Here is a 26,577-nt window from a genome sequence, read left to right on the forward strand (position 1 = left end):
ACAAGGTGTTGAAAGCGTTCCACAGGGATGCTGGCCCATGTTGACTCCGATAGCTTCCCACAGTTGTGTCAAGTTGTCTGGATGTCCTTTGGGTGGTGAGCCATTCTTGATACACAAAGGAAACTGTTGAGTTTGAAAAACCCTGTAGTGTTGCAGTTCTTGACACACTCAAACCGGTGCGCCTTCCACCTACTACCATATCCCGTTCAAAGGCACTTAAATCAATTATCTCAAGGCTTAAAAATCCTTCTTTAACCCGTCTCCTCCTCTTCATCTACACTGATTGAAGTGGATTTAATAAGCGACATCAATAAGGGAACATATATTTCACCCGAATTCACCTGGTCAGTCTATGCCATATGGAAAGAGCAGGTGTTCTTTAATGTTTTGTACACTCAGAGTATATGACTTTATAAAGCCAAAAACCTAATGGTATTTTCTCTCCCAGGTGTCTCCAGAATATGCCCTCAGGACGGCAGCGCTATGACCTTGAACCTGAACTCGTCCAGCTCTTCCCCCTCTGTAGACCCCAGTATGTACCTGAACAACAGCTCCCCAGGGTTGAGGGTCTACGCCGACAACGCCATCCTGGGCCTGGGCCTTGTGCTGGACAACGACTCCATTACCAGGGACCTCACCAACCTGACCAGGTATAGGTTAGAGGGTTAGAAACCGAATCCCAGAGTTAACTCTCTGAAGGGAATTTGCAGGGAGTGAGCCAGAAACTGGATTGGGTTTTCTGGAATTCATTACCTTAGATACTATATTCCTGCCTGTTGTGCCCTTGAGCAAGGGACTTAACCTCTAAACTGCTCTAGGGGTGTTGCACTGTGACTGAGCCATTCCTACAACCTCTCTGTCTGTTTGTCTCGGGAGTGTTTGGATGAAGGAAATACATTTCAGTTTCAGTGTTACAATGTAATCATCTTGTTCCTCTTCGACCAGCCTGTCCAACGCCTCCCTCCTTGACCCCACGGTGACCTATGACCCTCTGGGAGGTCACACCATCTGGCAGGTCATCCTGATCGTGTTCCTCACCGGGTCTCTGTCTCTGGTCACCGTCGTAGGAAACATCCTGGTGCTCATCTCCTTCAAGGTAGATTGTAGGCCGAGACTAACGTTACATTGCATTATGACTTCCTGTAACTGTTTAAGAAGGCTTGTCCAAGACAGGCTCACGCCCTGCGTTCTATCTCCTGTCTCTGTAGCGCGAGGTAGCTTGATGGCACGTGTATCGCAGGCCGTAATTATTGCAAGGGGGCGTCCGTGCCTCAAAACTCTTACTGAAATGGTCCACAACATTATTTTTTTTAACAGCGTTCGACATCAGTTGATGTTTTACTGTGGAGTGACACTTTAATAATAATGAAAGGTTTCTCTTCTCTCTTCCAGGTGAACAAGCAGCTGAAGACGGTGAATAACTACTATCTCCTCAGTCTGGCCTTCGCTGACCTCATCATCGGTATTTTAACTGTACTTGCTGTTTTCATACGTGTATAGATGATGTAATGTATCTCAGCTGATATTGATTATGTATTGTACTATGATTTCCTACAGTGTCTCACAAATGTGTAATATGTATTAGTCAGTTACTGTAATATCAAATGTGTAATATTTATAGTCAATTACTGTAATATCATGAGTAGTATATATAGTCAATTACTGTAATATCATGAGTAGTAAATATAGTCAATTACTGTAATATCATGAGTAGTATATATAGTCAATTACTGTAATATCAGAGTGAAACTAAAATACAGTGTTCTAATTCTAGGGACTCTTTCCATGAACCTCTACACTACCTACATTATCATGGACCAATGGGCTTTAGGGAACTGGGCGTGCGACCTGTGGTTGGCTATCGACTACGTGGCGAGCAACGCCTCCGTCATGAACCTGCTGGTGATCAGCTTCGACCGCTACTTCTCCATAACTCGACCTCTGACTTACCGGGCCAAGAGGACCACCAAGAGAGCTCTGACTATGATCAGCATGGCCTGGTCCGTGTCCTTCGTCCTGTGGGCCCCGGCTATACTCTTCTGGCAGTATATCGTAGGGGAGCGCACTGTGCCTCGTGGAGAATGCTTTATCCAGTTTCTCTCAGAGCCTATTATCACATTCTGCACGGCCATCGCTGCCTTCTACCTGCCGGTCACCATCATGACGGTTCTCTACTGGAGGATCTACAGAGAGACAGAGAACAGGCAGAAGGACCTGGCGGGGTTGAGGGGGTCGGGGGCAGGGAACAAGGCGGGCCAGGGGGGTAGCCAGAAGGAGGAGGAGGAGGAGAAGAAGGAGGAGGCCCAGGAAGAGGAGGCTCCCATGGTGCCCAAAACAGGAAGCTCCAGGAGCTGCAGCAGTTACGAGCTTAACCAGGCCGGTCAGAAAGACTCTGGAGCCAAGAAGACCAGAGGGTGCTTCCGGTTCTGGCCGCTGAGTAGGTGGTCCAAGAAGAAGACAGTCACAGTGAGAGGAGAGCCGGAACACAGCAGCTCCGATAGCTGGAACAACAACGATGGGGGTGGGGCCTCCATGGACCAATCAGACTCTGAGGACGAGGAGGGGGCGACGGAGTCAAGCCGAGCTATCTATTCCATCGTGGTCAACCTGCCGGGGATAAACTCCGCCCCTGGTAACAACCCTAACAATGACCCCCAGCTGACATCTCCTGAGGACCAGGATGCTACGAAGGACCCTCTCCGGCCACAAGTGGGCGATAATAAGGACAAGAAGACATCCTCTAATACCAGAAGGGAGAAAGACAAGGAAGACAACAGCTACCACCAACGCTCCTTCTCTAAAACCCCCGTCACTTCCTCGTCTTCCATCCAGACCTCCACCAAGAGCCACCAAACAGGGGCTGTGTCGTCCACCTCCAAGTCCCCCTCCTCGGCCCCCATCTCCTTGAAGGATGCAGCCATGGCCAAGCGCTTCGCCTCCAAAGCCAAGACCCAGATCACCAAGCGTAAGAAGCAGAGTGTAGTCAAGGAGAAGAAAGAGAAGAAGGCCGCCCAGACTCTCAGTGCCATCCTGCTGGCTTTCATCATAACCTGGACTCCCTATAACATTATGGTGTTGGTCAACACCTTCTGTACTGGCTGCATCCCTGAGGCTCTGTGGGCTCTGGGCTATTGGCTGTGTTACGTCAACAGCACCATCAACCCCATGTGTTACGCCATGTGCAACCTCACCTTCAGGAACACCTTCAAGATGATTCTACTCTGCCGCTGGCAGGACATCAACAAACGCAACAAGCCTCAGTTCCAGCAGAGGCAGACGGTCGTCGCCTTCCGCAAGAAGGAGCCCTTGTAGGTGTAATCTACTGGGCCCCCTGGGTCAGCTGTATAGGGCTCTGTCGGGCCTCTCTGGGACCCTGGGTCAGCTGTATAAGGGCTCTGTCAGGCCTCTCTGGGATGATTTATATTAACAGGACAGTTGGCCAGGGAGATGGACTGTACTTACGAGCCTTTCTCAACGATGAAGAGATCACATAATAATATAATAATACAATGGAAAATAGTAACACGACAAATAAAATACACAATTATTTTCAATTCAACTCTGCATCTCTTTCAACTATTGACTTTTTCCCCCCACAGCTGGCACCAGTTTGGCGCCAAAACACTGACAACAAAGACATATTCAACATAGTAAAATCATTAAAAACTGTCTAAAAAAAAACCACAGGACCCTTCATGCTGAATCCCTCATATTTAACAGTGTTCACCAACTTGGTTTATATTTAGAATGATGTTTTACAGCTTCGTCATTCTATGTTTATTTTCAAATATATATGTTGCATGTGACAAGGCCACACAGATGACCAGGGATATTTATACACGGAGGGAAGGGGAGATTTGATTTGATGTTCCAACCCAATGGAATATTTGGGACATATAAAAGGGCTGTCAGATGTATGACAATATCTGTTGGTGTTTCCAAGCCTGGTTTTAACTGAACTATTGCTGTACGGTTACAGACCTTCAACAATCCTACAGAACACGGTTACAGACCTTCAACAATCCTACAGAACACGGTTACAGACCTTCAACAATCCTACAGAACACGGTTACAGACCTTCAACAATCCTACAGAACACGGTTACAGAACACGGTTACAGACCTTCAACAATCCTACAGAACACGGTTACAGACCTTCAACAGTCCTACAGAACACGGTTACAGACCTTCAACAATCCTACAGAACACGGTTACAGACCTTCAACAATCAGACAGAACACGGTTACAGACCTTCAACAATCCTACAGAACACGGTTACAGACCTTCAACAATCCTACAGAACACGGTTACAGACCTTCAACAATCCTACAGAACACGGTTACAGAACACGGTTACAGACCTTCAACAATCTTACAGAACACGGTTACAGAACACGGTTACAGACCTTCAACAATCCTACAGAACACGGTTACAGACCTTCAACAATCTTACAGAACACGGTTACAGAACACGGTTACAGACCTTCAACAATCCTACAGAACACGGTTACAGAACACGGTTACAGACCTTCAACAATCTTACAGAACACGGTTACAGACCTTCAACAATCCTACAGAACACGGTTACAGACCTTCAACAATCATACAGAACACGGTTACAGACCTTCAACAATCATACAGAACACGGTTACAGACATTCAACAATCCTACAGAACACAGTTACAGACCTTCAAGAATCCTACAGAACACGGTTACAGACCTTCAACAATCCTACAGAACACGGTTACAGAACACGGTTACAGACCTTCAACAATCTTACAGAACACGGTTACAGACCTTCAACAATCCTACAGAACACGGTTACAGACCTTCAACAATCATACAGAACACGGTTACAGACCTTCAACAATCATACAGAACATGGTTACAGACATTCAACAATCCTACAGAACACAGTTACAGACCTTCAAGAATCCTACAGAACACGGTTACAGACCTTCAACAATCCTACAGAACACGGTTACAGACCTTCAACAATCCTACAGAACACGGTTACAGACCTTCAACAATCCTACAGAACACGGTTACAGACCTTCAACAATCCTACAGAACACGGTTACAGAACACGGTTACAGAACACGGTTACAGACCACGGTTACAGAACACGGTTACAGAACACGGTTACAGAACACGGTTACAGAACACGGTTACAGACCTTCAACAATCATACAGAACACGGTTACAGACCTTCAACAATCCTACAGAACACGGTTACAGACCTTCAACAATCCTACAGAACACGGTTACAGACCTTCAACAATCATACAGAACACGGTTACAGACCTTCAACAATCCTACAGAACACGGTTACAGACCTTCAACAATCCTACAGAACACGGTTGCCTTTCCAGTTGGCAGATAGATGCAATTAGGTGAATCAGTGGACATGTAAAGTTGCAGTACTTTGTAAAGGTGCAGTGCTTTGTAAAGTTGCAGTATTTTGTAAAGCTGAAGTACTTTGTAAAGTTGCAGTTTTTGTAAAGTTGCAGCACTTTGTAAAGGTGCAGTACTTTGTAAAGGTGCAGCACTTTGTAAAGCTGCAGTACTTTGCAAAGGTGCAATACTTCCATGTAAAGATGCAGTACTTTGTTAAGCTGCAGTACTTTCATTTAAAACTGCAGTACTTTCATGTAAAGCTGCAGTTCAGTCATGTACATTTATTTGCAGTACTTTCATGTACATTTGCAGTACTTTCATGTACATCTGCAGTACTTTCATGTAAATCTGCAGTACTTTCCAAGTGTCTGTGAGTGGCGTGCTACTCTACTCTTTGATTCCACCCAATGAGTTCTGGTGAGAAGTGAACTACTTCCTGAGCCAGTAACCTTTTTCATCCCATGTTATTTCATGTGTTTGGCTAATATTCTGTGTGGTCGCCGGTGAGGATTTCAACGTGTCGGGGACCATTGTGGTGGTTGTAATCGTTGCTCAAAGTGAGACAGTGTTGTTTAAAAAGGGGTTGCAAAAACACAGGTAACTTTCTAAGAATTCTCAGGTTTTTTTCCCTCCAAAAAAACAAATCCTGGTAGGAAGAGTCCGGGAAACAGGAAGGAATGCTGGAATCCTCCAATTGGGATTTGTGGAAAACCTGGGAATTTTGGGGAAAGATGCTGTAATTTTGCATCTCTTGTTGTAAAGCACAGGGCTGGTGTACAAGCTGCTTATTTGATCTAAAATAACTGTGTGATTATGAGGTGATATTTACATTGTGACTGTGTGGATTCTTTAAATTGATGTTTATGTAGAGTATAATGCAGTTCTATGTTTATATAAAATGATTGTTATATCTTTTCTATAAAATAATGTGACCCCAGTCCAAGATGTTCACGTGTAAACGACGAGGGGCAAGATAATTTGCAATAAAGTAAAATGTAAGTAATTAAATATGTTTTACCGTGGAGACATATTGACAACAAAAAAAATGATGATGAGTTTTTCCATACAAGTCATATACCATAAATAAGATAATGTGTCTACGACTATAATGGTTACTAGCTATGAAACAAGTGGACCTGAGGTGAGATGTGTTGTCTGTGGTTGTCTATGGTAGGAAGGAGCTCACCCAGGATCTGCACCTCAAATGTTATTATTCTTGAGTTCCTCTTATAGAATATTAGCTCAAAAGTATTTCAGATTTCCACAAACAGTACCAGCACTCAAAATGAATATTTCAGGCACCTATTTCAGTCCAAGTCGAGCACTGAGGTGTTTTTCCTTCCGACTGTTTCCAGGTGGAGAATGTCAGTAATCCAACAGCACCACCTAGTGGTATAAATGTAGTATGACGTAGTACTGAACGGTTGCTTGGCTCAAACTCAGCGTGTCCAGATGTCTATCTGTGTGTCGGCTGGGTATTGTACTTGAAGTGGTACCTTATTATTTTAGGAGTAACTGATGTCGTCCTTAAATTAGCTAGAAATCCAGACCTGTTTTATACTATCATTCCACACCCTGTACTCCGCGTCTATATTTCTGGCATGACACAGAGTGTGAAGGAGTGGAATGATAAGACTCGTACAGACCGGTATCCGGGCAACCAACAGACCGGTATCCAGGCAACCACTTAATAACATGGTGCAGTTTTTTGTCTCTTCGCTGATGTGGTGCCAGGTGTTTCGGGAGGACAGTTTTGTTGTCATGATGACCTTCATGGATTTCACAATGAGTTGACCACGATACACAAAGAGTTGACCAGGATACACAATGAGTTGACCAGGACACACAATGAGTTGACCAGGTCACACAATGAGTTGACCAGGATACACAATGAGTTGACCAGGACACACAATGAGTTGACCAGGACACACAATGAGTTGACCAGGACACACAATGAGTTGACCAGGATACACAATGAGTTGACCAGGATACACAATGAGTTGACCAGGATACACAATGAGTTGACCAGGACACACAATGAGTTGACCAGGACACACAATGAGTTGACCAGGATACACAATGAGTTGACCAGGACACACAATGAGTTGACCAGGACACACAATGAGTTAACCAGGACACACAATGAGTTGACCAGGACACACAATGAGTTGACCAGGACACACAATGAGTTGACCAGGACACACAATGAGTTGACCAGGATACACAATGAGTTGACCAGGACACACAATGAGGACACACAATGAGTTGACCAGGATACACAATGAGTTGACCAGGACACACAATGAGTTGACCAGGACACACAATGAGTTAACCAGGACACACAATGAGTTGACCAGGACACACAATGAGTTGACCAGGACACACAATGAGGACACACAATGAGTTGACCAGGACACACAATGAGTTAACCAGGACACACAATGAGTTGACCAGGATACACAATGAGTTGACCAGGATACACAATGAGTTGACCAGGACACACAATGAGTTAACCAGGACACACAATGAGTTGACCAGGATACACAATGAGTTGACCAGGACACACAATGAGTTGACCAGGACACACAATGAGTTGACCAGGATACACAATGAGTTGACCAGGACACACAATGAGTTGACCAGGACACACAATGAGTTGACCAGGATACACAATGAGTTAACCAGGACACACAATGAGTTGACCAGGACACACAATGAGTTGACCAGGACACAATGAGTTGACCAGGACACACAATGAGTTGACCAGGACACACAATGAGTTGACCAGGATACACAATGAGTTGACCAGGATACACAATGAGTTGACCAGGACACACAATGAGTTGACCAGGACACACAATGAGTTGACCAGGATACACAATGAGTTAACAAGGACACACAATGAGTTGACCAGGACACACAATGAGTTGACCAGGACACAATGAGTTGACCAGGATACACAATGAGTTGACCAGGACACACAATGAGTTGACCAGGACACACGATGAGTTGACCAGGACAAACAATGAGTTGACCAGGATACACAATGAGTTGACCAGGACACAATGAGTTGACCAGGACACACAATGAGTTGACCAGGACACACAATGAGTTGACCAGGATACACAATGAGTTAACAAGGACACACAATGAGTTGACCAGGATACACAATGAGTTGACCAGGATACACAATGAGTTGACCAGGATACACAATGAGTTGACCAGGATACACAATGAGTTGACCAGGACACAATGAGTTGACCAGGACACACAATGAGTTGACCAGGACACACAATGAGTTGACCAGGACACACGATGAGTTGACCAGGATACACGATGAGTTGACCAGGATACACAATGAGTTGACCAGGATACACAATGAGTTGACCAGGACACAATGAGTTGACCAGGACACACAATGAGTTGACCAGGACACAATGAGTTGACCAGGACACACAATGAGTTGACCAGGACACAATGAGTTGACCAGGATACACGATGAGTTGACCAGGATACACAATGAGTTGACCAGGACACACAATGTTGGATTTTATTTTTTTCCAAGACGTTTTAAGGAGTGTTCTAGTTTTCAAATACACCTTTTTGACACAAGAATTATACAAGACGTTTGGTTTTATCGCCATTATGTGTGGAATTATGGACAGATTCATTTAGATGTTTGGTTGTTCCACATATGTGATCAGATCAATAGAAGGATAAGTCATTTTCTAAGTGTTTTATAAATCCACGTTTTGCGTTATTGAAATGTTTTATAATGATATGATTGACTTATGTTACTGAGCCATATAATCTTATGCTTGTCATATTCTATAAGAGATGGTTTGTTAGTTACTTCCACCTTGATGGACACAGACGGCGTGTTCAGCTATGACAATATGATGAGTTTGTATTAGTTTTGTTCCCAGTTAAAGCACTTCTGAAGAACACTCGTTTTAATGACAAATCATTTGAAGGATTTTTTTAATTTTAATTTTTATAAACGTGTCATTTTATAGGGGAATAAAGTTTCTTACTGTGTTTCAGTGTCCGGTCACAGATTGTTGTTACACACACACGCAAGCACACACGCACGCACGCAAGCACGCACACACACACACACACACACACACACACACACACACACACACACCCGTGTAACAGTACTCTTCTTGCGTTGTGTACAATCAGTCATCGACACGGAACTCCAACATGTAGCACCAGTCATGTAGATTTATTCTGTTAGGAACGGCACAAAATTGCACGTCATGCGATGCACGGCTCACCATCCAACTCTGCACTCACGCACTGTACAACATATATACGAACCCTCCCACCAGACACAGTAAGTTGCTAGCTAGTATTAGCTGGAATTCTCTACAACTAAATGCTTAACAAATATTCACCAAAAACCGCTGCATCTTATGTGTGATGTTCCAATAACATTTACAAACAAATTTATATAAATTGTACATTTAAATCATCACTTGAGAGTATAAAAATCACTTTTGACGTACAGTTCTTTGCAACCAACAACTTACCGCTGGTTTGGTGCTTGTTCACTGGGACGATTCTAACTGGAACATCCCCCCTCGTAAGCAAGCTACGCAAACCAGCCAATAAGATGCCATGTTGTGTAGGTGAAGGCAAGACAAAACTCAAACCAAAAACCCATTGGCTTAACAATAAAGTGGCAAGGGGAATCATCAATATAACCCTGTTACACACACACACACCAAACATTAGGAACACCTTCCTTCAGAACAGTCTCAGTTCGTCAGGACTCTACAAGGTGTTGAAAGCGTTCCACAGGGATGCTGGTCCATGTTGACTCTACAAGGTGTTGAAAGCGTTCCACAGGGATGCTGGTCCATGTTGACTCTACAAGGTGTTGAAAGCGTTCCACAGGGATGCTGGTCCATGTTGACTCTACAAGGTGTTGAAAGCGTTCCACATGGATGCTGGCCCATGTTGACTTTAATGCTTCCCACAGTTGTGTCAAATTGGCTGGATGTCCTTTGGGTGGTGGACCATTCTTGATACACTCGGGGAAACTGTTGAGTGTGAAAAAACCCAGCAGCGTTGCAGTTCTTGACACAAACAGGTGCACCTTGCACCTACTGTTCAAAAATCACTTAAATATTTAGTCTTGACCGTTCACCATCTGAACGGCACACATACAATATCAAAGTCTCAATTGTCTCAAGGCTTAAAAATCCTTCTTTAACCGCTTGTCTCCTCCCCTTCATCTACACTGATTAAAGTGAGAGCATATCTTTCACCTGGAAAGATCAGGTGTTCTTAATGTTTTGTCTAGTCAGTGTATATTCGGTAAGTACTAGCAGGTATAAAGTATAGACCAGGGAGCATAGCTTTCACCTGGTCAGTCTGTGTCATGGAAAGATCAGGTGTTCCTAATGATTTGTCTAGTCAGTGTAAATTCGGTAAGTACTAGCAGGTATAAAGTATAGACCAGCTTATTATAATGGAGGGTAAGGGAGTCTCCTGTTCATTTTCTTATTAAACCGTTACCCTCATCATGTTTATATATTTTGATTGTTTATGTTTGACGTAGGAACACGATATAACGTTAGCTCGATAAACCAAAAATGATGCTCCCTAGGACATTAGACTTAGGTGTTTTCTCAAAATCAACCACTAGGCGTCACTGTTGTATTTGTTATAGATGACTGTATAACGTTATAGGTTTCTAGGTTTAGCAGTTAATTATAGTAGTAAGTTTACTTCTGTTTCTAGTAATTATTTTTTTAAATACTGTCAAATGCCAAAGTTATGACCGGATTTGACTATGTGATCACAGGAAAATCAAAACGGCGCTCAAGGAATTCACACCTGCAAGAAATGAAATGGCTGATTGAATGGGCGCGTCTTTCCAATGGACTATCTGGTGGCTGCATGCTGGCGGTGAACGTTAACTTCACGGAGGCAACATGATGTGAGTAACGTCTGAATTTGCTAGGGAAATATTATTTGTATTTTTCCCCCCCGCACATGTTCGTTAAACGTCCAGTAAAACCAATAACTTTCCCCATGTTCCTCACATTGATTGACACCAACACAACATGCGGCAAATTGTCAGCAATCTGGTTGAGGTGTCAGATCGAGATTAGTTGCAATTAGGAAACAGCATCTACATTTTACACCTCCACTATGGAGTTGCTGTCATTTCGTAACATATTAGCCTGAACTGTAACTTTCTAGCCTGTTATAACGGTTATTGGTGATCTGAACATGGCAGGCAGTCCATTTTTAAATGTACGTTTCAGGAAAGGTTCGTTTTGTTTGTTACTATTGATGATACTACTTCTGCCCGGGGCGCATTTCGCTTGGGGACGAGCGTCGGAGCTGATCGGGTTGAACGTTATCGTACCGTTTTAGAATATAGTCATAAACATAATGTTGTCGTCCGGGGAGTGTTGAAATGCAGCATGTTATGATGACTACAGTGAGTTATCCTGATCCCGAATGACACAGAACCACTTATTTTTTTTACCTTTTTATTTAACTAGGTAAGTCAGTTAAGAACAAATTCTTATTTTCAATGACGGCCTACCGGGGGACAGCGGGTTAACTGCCTTGTTCAGGGGCAGAACGACAGATTTTTATCTAGACCGGTGGAAATCTGTCCTTTTGGTGTTTGGAAAAGACGCCTTTTCAACTTCCTGGAAAATGTGTATTTTAAAAATACTTGAAATACCTTTCATTCAGAAACCTAAATTGAACATTTCTTCAACGTCTGGAAAATACGTATTTTCAACGTCAATTTGCTTACTGGGACTATTCTAGTTTTCAACTTAAGTTTGGTGGAGGAGGAATAATAGTCTGGGGCTGTTTTTCATGGTTCAAGGCCCCTTAGTTCCAGTGAAGGGAAATCTTAACGCTACAGCATACAATGACATTCTAGATGATTCTGTGCTTCCAACTTTGTGGCAACAGTTTGGGGAAGGCCCTTCCCTGTTTCAGCATGACAATGCCCCCGTGCACAAAGCGATGTCCAATCAGAAATGGTTTGTCAAGACCGGTGTGGAAGAACTTGCCTGGCCTGCAGCCCTGACCTTAACCCCTGACCTCACTAATGCTCTTGTGGCTGAATGGAAGCAAGTCCCCACAGCATTGTTCCAACATCTAGTGGAACACCTTCCCAGAAGAGTGGAGGCTGTTATAGCAGCAATGTTCCAACATCTAGTGGAAAGCCTTCCCAGAAGAGTGGAGGCTGTTATAGCAGCAATGTTCCAACATCTAGTGGAAAGCCTTCCCAGAAGAGTGGAGGCTGTTATAGCAGCAATGTTCCAACATCTAGTGGAAAGCCTTCCCAGAAGAGTGGAGGCTGTTATAGCAGCAATGTTCCAACATCTAGTGGAAAGCCTTCCCAGAAGAGTGGAGGCTGTTGTGTCAGTAAAGGGGGAGGGACCAACTCCATATGCCCGTGATTCTGGAATGAGGTGTTTGAGGAGCAGGTGTCCACATACTGTTGGACATGTAGTGTGTGTAGATAAACAGGGCCTTCAGAAAGTCTTCACACCCTTTGACTTCTGCCACATTTTGTTACAGGGTCGGATTCAAATGTATTTTTTTTTGGGGGGGGGGGGGGGGGGGGGGGGGGTCAAGGATCATTTGTAAAAAAATATATATATTAACTTGATTACATCAGTATTCAACCTTCTGAGAGTATATATATATTAACTTGATTACATCAGTATTCAACCTCCTGAGAGAATATATATTAACTTGATTAGACCAGTATTCAACCTCCTGAGAGTATATATATTAACTTGATTAGACCAGTATTCAACCTCCTGAGAGTATATATATTAACTTGATTAGACCAGTATTCAACCTCCTGAGAGTATATATATTAACTTGATTACATCAGTATTCAACCTCCTGAGAGTATATATATTAACTTGATCACATCAGTATTCAACCTCCTGAGTCAATACATGTTAGAATCACCTTTGGCAGCGATTACAGCTGTGAGTTTTGCACACCTGAATTGAACAATATTTGCCCATTTATTCTTACAAAATCTTTAACCTCTGTCGCGTTGGTTTTTTATCTTTACTGGACAGCCATTTTCAGGTCTTGCCATAGATTTTCAAGCCGATTTAAGTGAAAAGTGTTACTGAGTGGCCTAGTTACAGTCAATGTCGTCTTGGTAAGCAACTCCAGTGTAGATTGTCCTCCTGTTTTCTGACTAGAAGCCGCGTCTTCTCTTCCCTAGCAGTTTTTATTTAACCATTATTTAGCCAGTCAAGTCAGTTAAGAACTAATTCTTATTTACAATGAATAAAACGATGTAAATAACCAAGAAACAAGGTTAAAAGACTCACTTCAGGCAGACTTCTGTTTAAAGTCAATTGAAAAATGTCATGCCTGTGTTCAGCTCTATACGTGCCCACAGCTCCAGCCAGGCGGTGTTGTAGCGCAAGGTGGGGTAGGATTTGTAGATGTTTGACTTTGTGCGATTAAACAAAAACGGCAGAAATACTGTTTTAGGATAATAATAAAAAATAAACACAATAGAGGCAGTCTGCTTTCCACCAAACACTGCGAGACTAATTCCCCTTTCAACAGGCAATAACCTAAAACGTCAGACTCAATCTCAGTCGCACAAACGTGACTGAAATCGCGTTACCACGGTAACCGCCCGCCCTTAAAGGGCCAGCTGTGCATTTTTGTGCATCAGATATTTCTGTTAAAGCTGTAATGGAGTATCACAGTATGCCTCATAATAGCCATAAAACCTGGCGGTCAAACAGGGGAATGGTTCCAATTGTTTTCTCAACTGTTCCTTTTCCCCCATAGGGGATTATAGCAACACTTAAAATAAGGGCTGTGTTTCATGTAGGGTTGTGTTTCATGTAGGCGTACCCTGGTGTGACATTTTAACTACATCTCTCTCTGGCAAGGTGACTTTTTAAAATAAATATATCTGCCTGTATTTACCCACAAAAACTGAAATGCTAATTACCTACTAATGTGGCTATGATAAAGAACTGCAAATTCCACAATGATCTGGACGAGACTGCCAACTCAAGCCAAGAGTTAATCCATAGATTCTTACCATCTGTTACATGAGGTAATGAATAAATTGGCTACATTCCTTTAAATGGACAATTCTGTGAACGGTCTCGTGCAAGTTTTACATTGACACAATACCTGTTAGCAAAGGTGTCAGCTGGAGAGGATGTGCAGGAGCATGCTGGGATTTGTAGTTTTGCCTGATGTCTACTTTGATGCTAATTATCATTTTTGAATCTGAGAGTAAATATAGACTAATAAGTCACTTTGTCCGAGAGAGATTTACATGGTTATCAAAAATGCCAAGCCGGGGTGAGCCTACACGAAACACCTTTTAAGTGTTTCTAAAATGAATGGTAGAAAAACTATAGGAACCATTTCCCTGTTCGACCGCTAAGAGCTCTTTATATAACTTTGTTGGCGACCCTACAAAATGCACGTAGAAATGTGAGTTATAGACTGCTGTCATTTTCATTGAGAGCAAGTCTAAGAAAGCGGTAGATCTGTTTTGTTTTTGCGTCTTTTGGTTTTGTACACCAGCTGAAAATACTATATTTTTGGTAATGGAAAACATTTCACAGTGGTTCAGACTGTTCTTCTGGCGCCAGCAAAATGGCAGCAGTTTTACGGGCGCCTAAACAGTTGTGTTGTGTTTTTTTTCCCCCACGTTATTTGTAACTTATTTTGTACATAATGTTTTTGCCACCGTATCTTACGGCATAAAAAAGTGCTTCTGGATATCAGGACAGAGATCACTCACCTCGGATTAGACAAAGATGTTATCTTCAACAAACAGGACGCACAGAATGTACTTCAGACACCCGACAAGGCCGACATCCCCATCATTGGCAAGAGAAAGAGGCGCAGGTTCAGAGGACACAGAGCGGGGTTCCTCGTAAGGATCCGGAGAAGGCGATTGGGAAAGCTGCCGTTACATCAATATTACATTGTACGTTGGCAATCATTGGACAATAAATTAGACAAGGTATGATCACGAATATCCTACCAGCGGGACATCAAAAACTAATATCTTATGTTTCACGGAATCGTGGCTAAATGATGATGTATATTCAGCTAGCGGGATGTACGCTGCACCGGCTAGATGGAACAACACAAGATGGGGGGGGGGGGGGGGGGCTGTGCATATTTGTAAACAGCTGGTACACGAAATCTAAGAAAGTCTCTAGATTTTGCTCGCCTGTAGTAGAATATCGACTGTAGACCACACTATTTGCCACGAGTTTTCATCTATACTTTTCGTGGCTGTTTATTTACCACTGCAGACAGATGCTGGCACTAAGACCGCTGTATAAGGAAATAAGCAAACAGGAAATCACTCACCCAGAGGCGGCGCTCCTAGTGGCCGGAGACTTTAATGCAGGGAAACTTAAATCAGTTCTACCTCATTTCTATCGACATGTTAAATGTGCAATCAGAGGGGGAAAAAACATTCTAGTTCCCCTGTACTCCACACACAGAGACACATACAAAGCTCACCCTCCATTTTGCACATCTGAATATAATTATATCCTCCTGATTCTTGCTTACAAGCAAAAATTAAAGCAGGAAGCACCAGTAACTCGGTCAGGAAGCACCAGTAAAAAGTGGTCAGATGAAGCAGATGCTAAACTACAGGACTGTTTTGCTATCACAGACTGGAACATGTTCCGGGATTCTTAAGATGGCATTGAGGAGTACACTACATCAGTCACTGGCTTCATCAATAAGTGCATCGATGACGTCGTCCCCACAGTGACCGTACCTACATACCCCAACCAGAAACCATGGATTATAGGCAACATCCACACTGAGCTAAAGGGAAGGGTTGCCGCTTTCAAGGTGCGGAATTCTAACCCGGAAGCTTAGAAGAAATCCTGCTATGCCCTCCAACGAACCATCAAACAGGCAACGCTTCAATACAGTGCTAAGATTGAATTGTACTATACCTGCACCGACGCTCGTCTTATTTGACAGGGCCTGCAAACTATTAGACTGCAAAGGGAAGCACAGCTGAGAGCTGCCCAGTGACACGAGCCTACCAGACGAGCAACTACTTCTGTGCTCGCTTCGTGGCAAATAACACTGAGGGATGCATGAGAGCATCAGCTGTTCCGGACGACTACATGATCATGCTCTCCGTAGCCGACGTGAGTAAGACCTTTATAAACATATAAAGACATTCACAAGGCCGCGGGGCCAACCGGATTACCAGGACGTGTGCTCTGGGCATGTGCTGACCAACTGGCAGGTGTATTCCCTGACATTTTCAACTTGTCCATGATTTGAGTCTGTAATACCAACATATTTCAAGAAGACCACCATAGTCCCTGTGCCCAAGAACACTAAGGTAACCTGCCTAAATCACCACCGACCCGTAGCACTCAGGTCCGTAGCCATGAAGTGCTTTGAAAGGTTGGTCATGCCTCACATCAACACCATTATCCCAGAAACCCTAGACCCAATCCAATTTGCATACCGCCCTAACAGATCCACAGATGATGCAATCTCAATTGCACTCCACGCTACCCTTTCCCAGCTGGACAAAAGGAACACCTACGCGAGAGTGCTATTCATTGACGACAACCCAGCGTTCAACACCATCGTACCCTCAAAGCTCATCACTAAGCTAAGGATCCTGGGACTTAAACCCCTCCCTCTGCAACTGGATCCTGGACTTCCTGACGGGCTGTCCCCAGGTGAAGAGGGTAAATGGCAACACATCTGCCACGCTGATCCTCAACACGTGGGCCCCTCAGGGGTGCATGCTCAGTCCCCTCCTGTACTCCCTGTTCACCCACGACTGCGTGGCCAGGCACAACTCCAACACCGTCATTAAGTTTGCAGACGACACAACAGTGGTAGGCCTGATCACCGGTGGGTGCCCCATTCTCATCGATGGGCCTGTAATGGAGCAGGTTGAGTGCTTCAAGTTCCTTGGTGTCCACATCGCCAACAAACTAGAATGGTCCAAACACACCAAGACAGTCGTGACGAGGGAATGACAAAGCCTATTCCCCCTCGGGAGAAAGAAAAGATTTGGCATGGGTCCTCAGATCCTCAAAAGGTTCTACATCTGCAACATCGACATCCTGACTGGTTGCATCACTCTGGTACGGCAACTGCTCGGCCTTCGACCGCAAGGCACTACAGAGGGTAGTGCGTACGGCCCAGTACATCGCTGGGGCTAAGCTTCCTGCCATCCAGGACCTCTACACCAGTCAGCGGAGTCAGAGGAAGGTCCTAAAAAGACCCCAGCCACCCTAGTCATAGACTGTTCTCTGTACTTCCGCATGGCAAGCGGTACCGGAGTGCCATGTCTAGGACCAAAAGGCTTCTCAACCGTTTTTACCCCCAAGCCATAAGACTCCTGAACAGGCAATCAAATGGCTACCCAGATTATTTGCATTGTGACCCCCGCCCCCTAACCCCTATCTTGCACTGCTGCTACTCTGTTTATCATAGACTCAGCAAAAAAATAAACGTCCTCTCACTGTCAACTGCGTTTATTATCAGCAAACTTAATTAACATGTGTAAATATTTGTATGGACATACGATTCAACAACTGAGACATAACCTGAACAAGTTCCACAGACATGTGACGAACAGAAATTGAATGTGTCCCTGAACAAAGGGGGGTCAAAATCAAAAGTAACAGTCAGTATCTGGTGTGGCCACCAGCTGCATTAAGTACTTCAGTGCATCTCCTCCTCATGGACTGCACCAGATCTTCCCGTTCTTGCTGTGAGATGTTACTCTTCCACCAAGGCGCCTGAATGTTCCCGGACATTTCTTCAGGGAATGGCCCTAGCCCGCTCCCTCTGATCCAACAGGTCCCATATGTGCTCAATGGGATTGAGATCCGGGCTCTTTGCTGTTCATGGCAGAACACTGACATTCCTGTTTTGTAGGAAATCACTCACAGAACGAGCAGTATGACTGGTGGCATTGTCATGCTGGAGGGTCATGTCAGGATGAGCCTGCAGGAAGGGTACCACATGAAGGAGGAGGATGTCTTCCCTGTAACGCACAGTGTTGAGATTGCCTGTAATGACGACAAGCTCAATCCGATGATGCTGTGACACACCGCCCCAGACCATAACAGACCCTCCACCTCCAAATCCATCCCGCTCCAGAGTACAGGCCTCGGTGTAACGCTCATTCCTTTGACGATAAACGCGAATCCGACCATCACCACTGGTGAGACACAACCGCGATTCGTCAGTGAAGAGCACTTTTTGCCAGTCCTGTCTGGTCCAGCAATGGTGGGTTTGTGCCCATATGCGACGTTGTTGCTGGTGTTGTCTGGTGAGGACCTGCCTTACAACAGGCCTACAAGCCCCCAGTCCAGCCTCTCAGCCTATTGCGGACAGTCTGAGTACTGATGGGAGGATTGTGCTTTCCTGGTGTAACTCGGGCTGTTGTTGCCATCCTGTACTGTATGTACGTAGCCTCTCTACTGTATGTAGCCTCTCTACTGTACTTTTTTTTTTTTACATATAAATCACACTGTTGGGTGAGGCCTGTGGGTGAGGCCCGTGGGTGAGGCCCGTGGGTGAGGCCCGTGGGTGAGGCCCGTAAGTAAGGCCTGTAACCTGTAAGTAAGGCCCGTAAGTAAGGCCCGTAAGTAAGGCCTGTAAGTAAGGCCTGTAAACCCGTAAGTAAGGCCCGTAGGTAAGGCCCGTAGGTAAGGCCCGTAAGTAAGGCCCGTCAGTAAGGCCTGTAACCTGTAAGTAAGGCCCGTAAGTAAGGCCTGTAAGTAAGGCCTGTAAACCCGTAAGTAAGGCCCGTAGGTAAGGCCCGTAGGTAAGGCCCGTAAGTAAGGCCCGTCAGTAAGGCCCGTAAACCCGTCAGTAAGGCCCGTCAGTAAGGCCCGTCAGTAAGGCCCGTCAGTAAGGCCCGTCGGTAAGGCCCGTCGGTAAGGCCCGTCGGTAAGGCCCGTCGGTAAGGCCCGTCGGTAAGGCCCGTAAACCCGTCAGTAAGGCCCGTCAGTAAGGCCCGTCAGTAAGGCCCGTCAGTAAGGCCCGTCAGTAAGGCCCGTCGGTAAGGCCTGTGGGTAAGGCCCGTAAGTAAGGCCCGTCGGTAAGGCCCGTCAGTAAGGCCTGTCGGTAAGGCCTGTCAGTAAGGCCTGTAAGTAAGGCCCGTAAGTAAGGCCTGCACCTGTTGTATTCGGAGTGACAAACTTTGATTTGATTATAATGATTCTTCACACTACTTGCTTGTTTTGTCACAGACCGAACTATTCTAATTGTAGCAACTAGGAAATGGAGGGGCAATTTCTGCATTGTGCAGCTTTGAAAGACTCAGGTCACAAATGTCATTAAATTAATCAATGTACCACGACTTCAAACTAATTATACGTTTTATTGTATTGTATGTGAATCAGCTTTTTGTGTTTTGTTGGTGTAATTTTAGTGGTCAATTAAACAAATTCAATAATAATAATAAATACACTGTTCAAAAGTTTGGAAATGTTTTTTAAAGATAAGCACTTTTTAAAATAACGTCAAATTCATCAGAAATACAGTGGAGACATTGTTAATGTTGTAAATGACTATTGTAGCTGGAAACGGCATCAAAAATCTGGAATATCTGCATAGGCGTACAGAGGCCCATTATCAGCATCAATCAAATGTATTTATATAGTCCTTCTTACATCAGCTGATATATCTAAGAGCTGTACAGAAACCCAGCCTAAAACCCCAAACAGCAAGCAATGCAGGTGTAGAAGCACGGTGGCTAGGAAAAACTCCCTAGAAAGGCCTAAACCTAGGAAGAAACCTAGAGTTGTGGCACCTGGCTGTGCCGGGTAGAGATTATAACAGAACATGGCCAAGATGTTCAAATGTTCATAAATGACCAGCAGGGTCAAATAATAATAATCACAGTGAACAGGTCAGGGCTCCATAGCCGCAGGCAGAACAGTTGAAACTGGAGCAGCAGCACGACCAGGTGGACTGGGGACAACAAGGATTCATCATGCCAGTTTGTCCTGAGGCATGGTCCTCGGGCTCAGGTCCTCCGAGAGAGAGAAAGAGGGAATTAGAGAGAGCATACTTAAATTCACACAGGACACCGGATAAGACAGGGGAGAGTACTCCAGCTTTAACAAACTGACCCTAGCCCCCCGACACAAACTACTGCAGCATAAATAATGGAGGCTGAGACAGGAGGGGTCAGGAGACACTGTGACCCTGTACGACGATACCCTCAGACAGGGCCAAACGGGCAGGATATAACCCCACCCACTTTGCCAAAGCACAGCTCCCACACCACTAGAGGGATATCTTCAACCACCAACTTACCATACCGAGACAAGGCCGAGTATAGCCCACAAAGATCTCTGACACGGCACAACCCGGGGGGGGGGGCACTCCTGTGTTCCAATGGCACGTTGTGTTAGATAATCCAAGTTTATCATTTTTAAAGGCTAACACAACGTGCCATTGGAACACAGGAGTGATTTCTAAGGGACCCCAAACTTTTGAATTTGTGTATGTGTAATTAATCATATTTATCGTATCCTGTTTTTCTCCAGACACCCTCACTGGGAGAACTGTCCCCAGCATCAAGACTTCACCATGCGCACCATCCAGACTATAGAAAACCACATCCCTGTGCTGAGGGAGAGCATTGTCAGGACTCCTTTCACAGGGAGAACTGTGTGCCTGTTCAATATGAATACAAACAGACACAATCCCCATCAGACTCCCCGTCACAGCCCCTATAACAGCCAGACTCCCCGTCACAGCCCCTATAACAGCCACACTCCCCGTCACAGCCCCTATAACAGCCACACTCCCCGTCAGACTCCCTGTCACAGCCCCTATAATGGCAACACTCCCAGCCGCACTCCCCTTCACAGCCCCTGCCGCAGCCAGACTCCCTGCCGCAGCCCCTATAACAGACACACTCTCCGCTATAGTCCTTATAACACCCGTTCTCCCCGCCAGACTCTCTGTCACAGCGGCCACCTCTCCCTAGAGCCCAGCCAGTACCCAACTCCCCAGCCATGGTTTTCTCTACCCCTGGCGAGGAGGCAGCCTGCGGAGAGGCAGCCGGCGGAGACCTCTTCTACTGTTGTTTCTGAAGGCTATTTCTCTTCCTCCAGCCCTGCTAGGCTCAGCACATTATGCAGAGCAGCAGATGGAGAGGAGGAGAGTGAGACGGGAGAGAGAGAGCAGGTGCACGCGCATGGAAAGAGGCTGCAGGGAGGAGGGGGAAAAGGGAAGCAGCGAGAAATCGAGCAGGGAGGAGGGGGAGAAGAGAAGCAGCGAGATATCGCACTGGCGCAGGGAGGAGGAGAGCGAGAGCAGGCGTACGTCGTCTTCGCATCATCATCATCATCATCAGCACTGCTTCTCTCATCATCGTCACGGGAAAGCAGCATCACAGCCTCGCAGCAGCTACGCAGACGTAGACGGAGGAGCAGCAGAGAAAATGGCAGCTGTTTTCAAAGACATGGCCTGAGTCTCGGCACCAGACAGAAGTGGAGGCTGAGATTCAGCATCATGGGGAACCAGGAGGGGAAGCAGAAGAAGGGGAAAGAGGGGGACGGATACGGACAGGACGCAGCAGAACATACCACCGGGGAGCCCCGTCACACTGACGGCACAAACAAAGGATTTCACCACGGCAAGAAATCCCACGGAAAACATGGCAAAGGAGGAGGAGAGGAGAAGAAGAATAAGAAGGAGTCTAAATCCTCTGTGTTCTCTATCAGGAAGAGGAAGAATCTAAAGGGGAAGGGATCGACAGGGGGATCCAGGGAGGATGTGTTGTCGTCTCAGAATGAGCTGGACTCCGCTCACTCTGCTCACACCAAAACACCAGATCTCTCTCTGTCAGCTGACGAGCTGGGCCAATCTGACAACGAGGGACCAGCAGAGCCTGGTGATGGGCATGGTGCTAGGAGTCATGGTTGTATCACGGGGGAGAGCCGTCAGCCCACGGGGGAGAGCCGTCAGCCCACGGGGGAGAGCCGTCAGCCCACGGGGGCGACCGCGGACACTGCTCCAGACCAGCAGGGGGTGGTTGAACAGAGAAAGAGGAGCAGCTCTGGTTCAGACCCGGACATCTATAGCTTTCACTCAGCTGCAGAACAAGAGGACCTGCTAGCCGACATCCAGCAGGCTATTAGACTACAGCAGGGGGTGATTATCTCCACCGCTGAGCTGAGTGAAGAGCTGGGTTGGGGAGGAGGGTGGAGGAAACAGAGGTCTGACGAGGTTATAACTACCCCCAGTCCCACTGAACAAACCAAATCCCCACCGGAGCCTCTCTCTGCCCCAGAGGAAGCCCCCGTCACTGGCCGGGAGAATGGCCTGCTTTCTAAACTGTCTCTGTCTCTGGATGGGGAGGAGGAGGAGGCGGTGGAGGAGGAGAGGGGAGCTACCACTGCTACAGAGGAACTCAACTGGGAGCTGAGAGGGGCTGAAACAGAACCAGCTCTTTGTGCCTCCTCTTTCTCTGGGACAAAGGAGCAGGAGGAGGAGCAGGCCGAGGAGGCATTGAGCTGCCAAGAGGTTAACGGTAACACTCAGCCCCTCTCTCAGCCCCCCACTGCCCAGACGAACGGCCATGTTACCAAGACAACCAGCGCTACCAGCTTCCCAGACCTCACAGCCTCCTTTGAGAGCGCTGTGGAGTCTCCTCTCAGAGAGGAGAAGGAGGTGTTGGAGGAGGTGGAGGAAGGGGAGGAGGAGGAGGAGAATGACCTTGACATGCCTCCCCTGTCAGCCGAGAGCCTTAGTCACAGTGATGCGACCACGAGCCACGAGGACATAGACCTGAGCTCTGGCAATGCCTCTGAGGAAGAGGGGAGGGTGGGGGACTGGGTGGGGGCAGGGGTGGGGGCTGCAGTCAGCGTTGAGTCCCTGGAGTGTCTTAGCAGGGGTGATCTGGGGTGCTCTGAGCCTGCCGACGACCCTCTGATCACCCAGAGAAGGAAGAGCAGCGTGTCCTTCTCCCCTTGGCCCTCTCAGGAGAGCCCTAGCCTGGCCATGCGTCTCCTCAAGTCCACCCTGACCTCCACCCTTCCATCCTACAACCACTCTTCCTCAGGCACCAGCCCCACAGTCAAACCCTACCCTCCCATTTACCCTTCTTACATCAAGACCACCACCAGGCAACTCTCTGGCTCCCCAGGCACCTCGCCCTCACGGAGCCCCTTGTTCCGCCAGCGCTGCCACGACCTGGGACACCGCACGGAGAAGTGGAGGGTTAGACGACAGCGCTCCCACAGCATCGCCGGTCCCCTCAGCTGGTCTGCGGACTGGACCGAGGAGCTGGACAGGGAGCGCCCCATCAAGGCAGGATCAGCAGACTACCTGGAGGGGTACGGAGGGTCGGAGGACAGGCTGAGGGGGGGCAGTCAGCCCCTGTGTGCCACACGGAGATCCTCCGCCGGACACGTGTCTACCTGTAGCTTCCACGACATCTTCACCGGTGAGTTCTATTCCTTTGTGTTCACAGGGACTCTCCCAAGGCCTCTTTCACAAGTTTTTGATCTTGTTTTTTTTTTTTATAGGTTGTGATGGAAAAAGTACCTAAATATGTAAATCGCTCTGTATAAGGGACAGAGTATTGTAATGGGGCAGCAGGGTAGTCTAGTGGTTAGAGCGTCGGGCCAGTCATCGAATCCACTAGCTGACAAGGTACAAATCTGTCGTTCTGCCCCTGAACAAGGCAGTTAACCCACTCCACCTGTTAGGCCGTCATTGTAAATAAGAATTTGTTCTTAAATTAACTGGCTTGCCTAGTTAAATAAAGGTTAAATAATGAAATAAAGTATAAGAGCGTCGTCCTGCATCAGCTGTTGTGGGACTACAGTGTGTAGGCTAGCTGCTGTTGTGGTACTACAGTGTGTAGGCTAGCTGCTGTTGTGGTACTACAGTGTGGAGGCTAGCTGCTGTTGTGGGACTACAGTGTGGAGGCTAGCTGCTGTTGTGGTACTACAGTGTGGAGGCTAGCTGCTGTTGTGGGACTACAGTGTGGAGGCTAGCTGCTGTTGTGGGACTACAGTGTGGAGGCTAGCTGCTGTTGTGGTACTACAGTGTGGGGGCTAGCTGCTGTTGTGGGACTACAGTGTGGGGGCTAGCTGCTGTTGTGGGACTACAGTGTGGAGGCTAGCTGCTGTTGTGGGACTACAGTGTGGAGGCTAGCTGCTGTTGTGGGACTACAGTGTGGAGGCTAGCTGCTGTTGTGGGACTACAGTGTGGGGGCTAGCTGCTGTTGTGGGACTACAGTGTGGAGGCTAGCTGCTGTTGTGGAACTACAGTGTGGGGGCTAGCTGCTGTTGGGGGACTACAGTGTGGAGGCTAGCTGCTGTTGGGGGACTACAGTGTGGAGGCTAGCTGCTGTTGTGGGACTACAGTGTGGAGGCTAGCTGCTGTTGTGGGACTACAGTGTGGAGGCTAGCTGCTGTTGGGGGACTACAGTGTGGAGGCTAGCTGCTGTTGTGGGACTACAGTGTGGAGGCTAGCTGCTGTTGTGGGACTACAGTGTGGAGGCTAGCTGCTGTTGGGGGACTACAGTGTGGAGGCTAGCTGCTGTTGGGGGACTACAGTGTGGAGGCTAGCTGCTGTTGTGGGACTACAGTGTGGAGGCCAGCTGCTGTTGTGGGACTACAGTGTGGAGGCTAGCTGCTGTTGGGGGACTACAGTGTGGAGGCTAGCTGCTGTTGAGGGACTACAGTGTGGAGGCTAGCTGCTGTTAGGGGACTACAGTGTGGAGGCTAGCTGCTGTTGTGGGACTACAGTGTGGAGGCTAGCTGCTGTTGTGGGACTACAGTGTGGAGGCCAGCTGCTGTTGTGGGACTACAGTGTGGAGGCCAGCTGCTGTTGTGGGACTACAGTGTGGAGGCTAGCTGCTGTTGTGGTACTACAGTGTGGAGGCTAGCTGCTGTTGTGGGACTACAGTGTGGAGGCTAGCTGCTGTTGGGGGACTACAGTGTGGAGGCTAGCTGCTGTTGTGGGACTACAGTGTGGAGGCTAGCTGCTGTTGTGGGACTACAGTGTGGAGGCTAGCTGCTGTTGTGGAACTACAGTGTGGAGGCTAGCTGCTGTTGTGGGACTACAGTGTGGAGGCTAGCTGCTGTTGTGGGACTACAGTGTGGATTAGCTGCTGTTGTGGGACTACAGTGTGGAGGCTAGCTGCTGTTGTGGGACTACAGTGTGGAGGCCAGCTGCTGTTGTGGGACTACAGTGTGGATTAGCTGCTGTTGTGGTACTACAGTGTGGAGGCTAGCTGCTGTTGTGGGACTACAGTGTGGAGGCTAGCTGCTGTTGTGGGACTACAGTGTGGAGGCTAGCTGCTGTTGTGGGACTACAGTGTGGAGGCTAGCTGCTGTTGTGGGACTACAGTGTGGAGGCCAGCTGCTGTTGTGGGACTACAGTGTGGAGGCCAGCTGCTGTTGGGGGACTACAGTGTGGAGGCTAGCTGCTGTTGGGGGACTACAGTGTGGAGGCTAGCTGCTGTTGTGGTACTACAGTGTGGAGGCTAGCTGCTGTTGGGGGACTACAGTGTGGAGGCTAGCTGCTGTTGTGGGACTACAGTGTGGAGGCTAGCTGATGTTGTGGGACTACAGTGTGGAGGCTAGCTGCTGTTGTGGGACTACAGTGTGGAGGCTAGCTGCTGTTGTGGGACTACAGTGTGGAGGCTAGCTGCTGTTGTGGAACTACAGTGTGGAGGCTAGCTGCTGTTGTGGGACTACAGTGTGGAGGCTAGCTGCTGTTGTGGGACTACAGTGTGGAGGCTGGCTGCTGTTGTGGTACTACAGTGTGGAGGCTAGCTGCTGTTGTGGTACTACAGTGTGGAGGCTAGCTGCTGTTGTGGAACTACAGTGTGGAGGCTAGCTGCTGTTGGGGGACTACAGTGTGGAGGCTAGCTGCTGTTGTGGGACTACAGTGTGGAGGCTAGCTGCTGTGTTAAAGGGTTTCTCTCACTGTGTCCTTGTTTCAAGCTGCACACTTGGCTGTCTCAGTTTAGTAGAAACAGAACAAAACTCAAGTTCTCTCATCTTACCCATGTTCACAATATTAATGGAACTTTTCTGAATAGCAATCAAGCAATGAGTATAATTATCCACCTGATTCATCCAATGTTATTTTCTCCTGTTTATTTAGATGTTTAGATGTCTAGGATG

General features: G+C 46.9%; 2 protein-coding genes across 2 annotated transcripts in view; both read left to right on the forward strand.

The window, feature by feature from the left end:
- Positions 1–383: 383 nt before the first annotated feature.
- LOC110517143 (muscarinic acetylcholine receptor M3-like) lies at positions 384–3,922 on the forward strand. The gene is made up of 4 exons (XM_036960539.1): positions 384–650; positions 946–1,096; positions 1,393–1,462; positions 1,775–3,922. Exons 1-4 carry the CDS (start codon positions 430–432, stop codon positions 3,310–3,312), a joined length of 1,980 nt encoding a protein of 659 aa, XP_036816434.1. The 5' UTR covers positions 384–429; the 3' UTR covers positions 3,313–3,922.
- A 7,294-nt stretch (positions 3,923–11,216) lies between these two features.
- LOC110516888 (formin-2) overlaps positions 11,217–26,577 on the forward strand; it is a 163,958-nt gene continuing 148,597 nt past the window's right edge. Inside the window, exons 1-2 of the mRNA XM_036960833.1 lie at positions 11,217–11,348; positions 20,971–23,879. Coding sequence (XP_036816728.1) covers positions 11,344–11,348; positions 20,971–23,879 — 2,914 coding nt within the window. The 5' untranslated portion in view covers positions 11,217–11,343. The remainder of the gene's footprint in view (positions 11,349–20,970; positions 23,880–26,577) is intronic.

This window comes from Oncorhynchus mykiss, chromosome 23 (assembly GCF_013265735.2).
Source record: "Oncorhynchus mykiss isolate Arlee chromosome 23, USDA_OmykA_1.1, whole genome shotgun sequence".
In the NCBI taxonomy this organism is placed as follows: domain Eukaryota; kingdom Metazoa; phylum Chordata; class Actinopteri; order Salmoniformes; family Salmonidae; genus Oncorhynchus; species Oncorhynchus mykiss.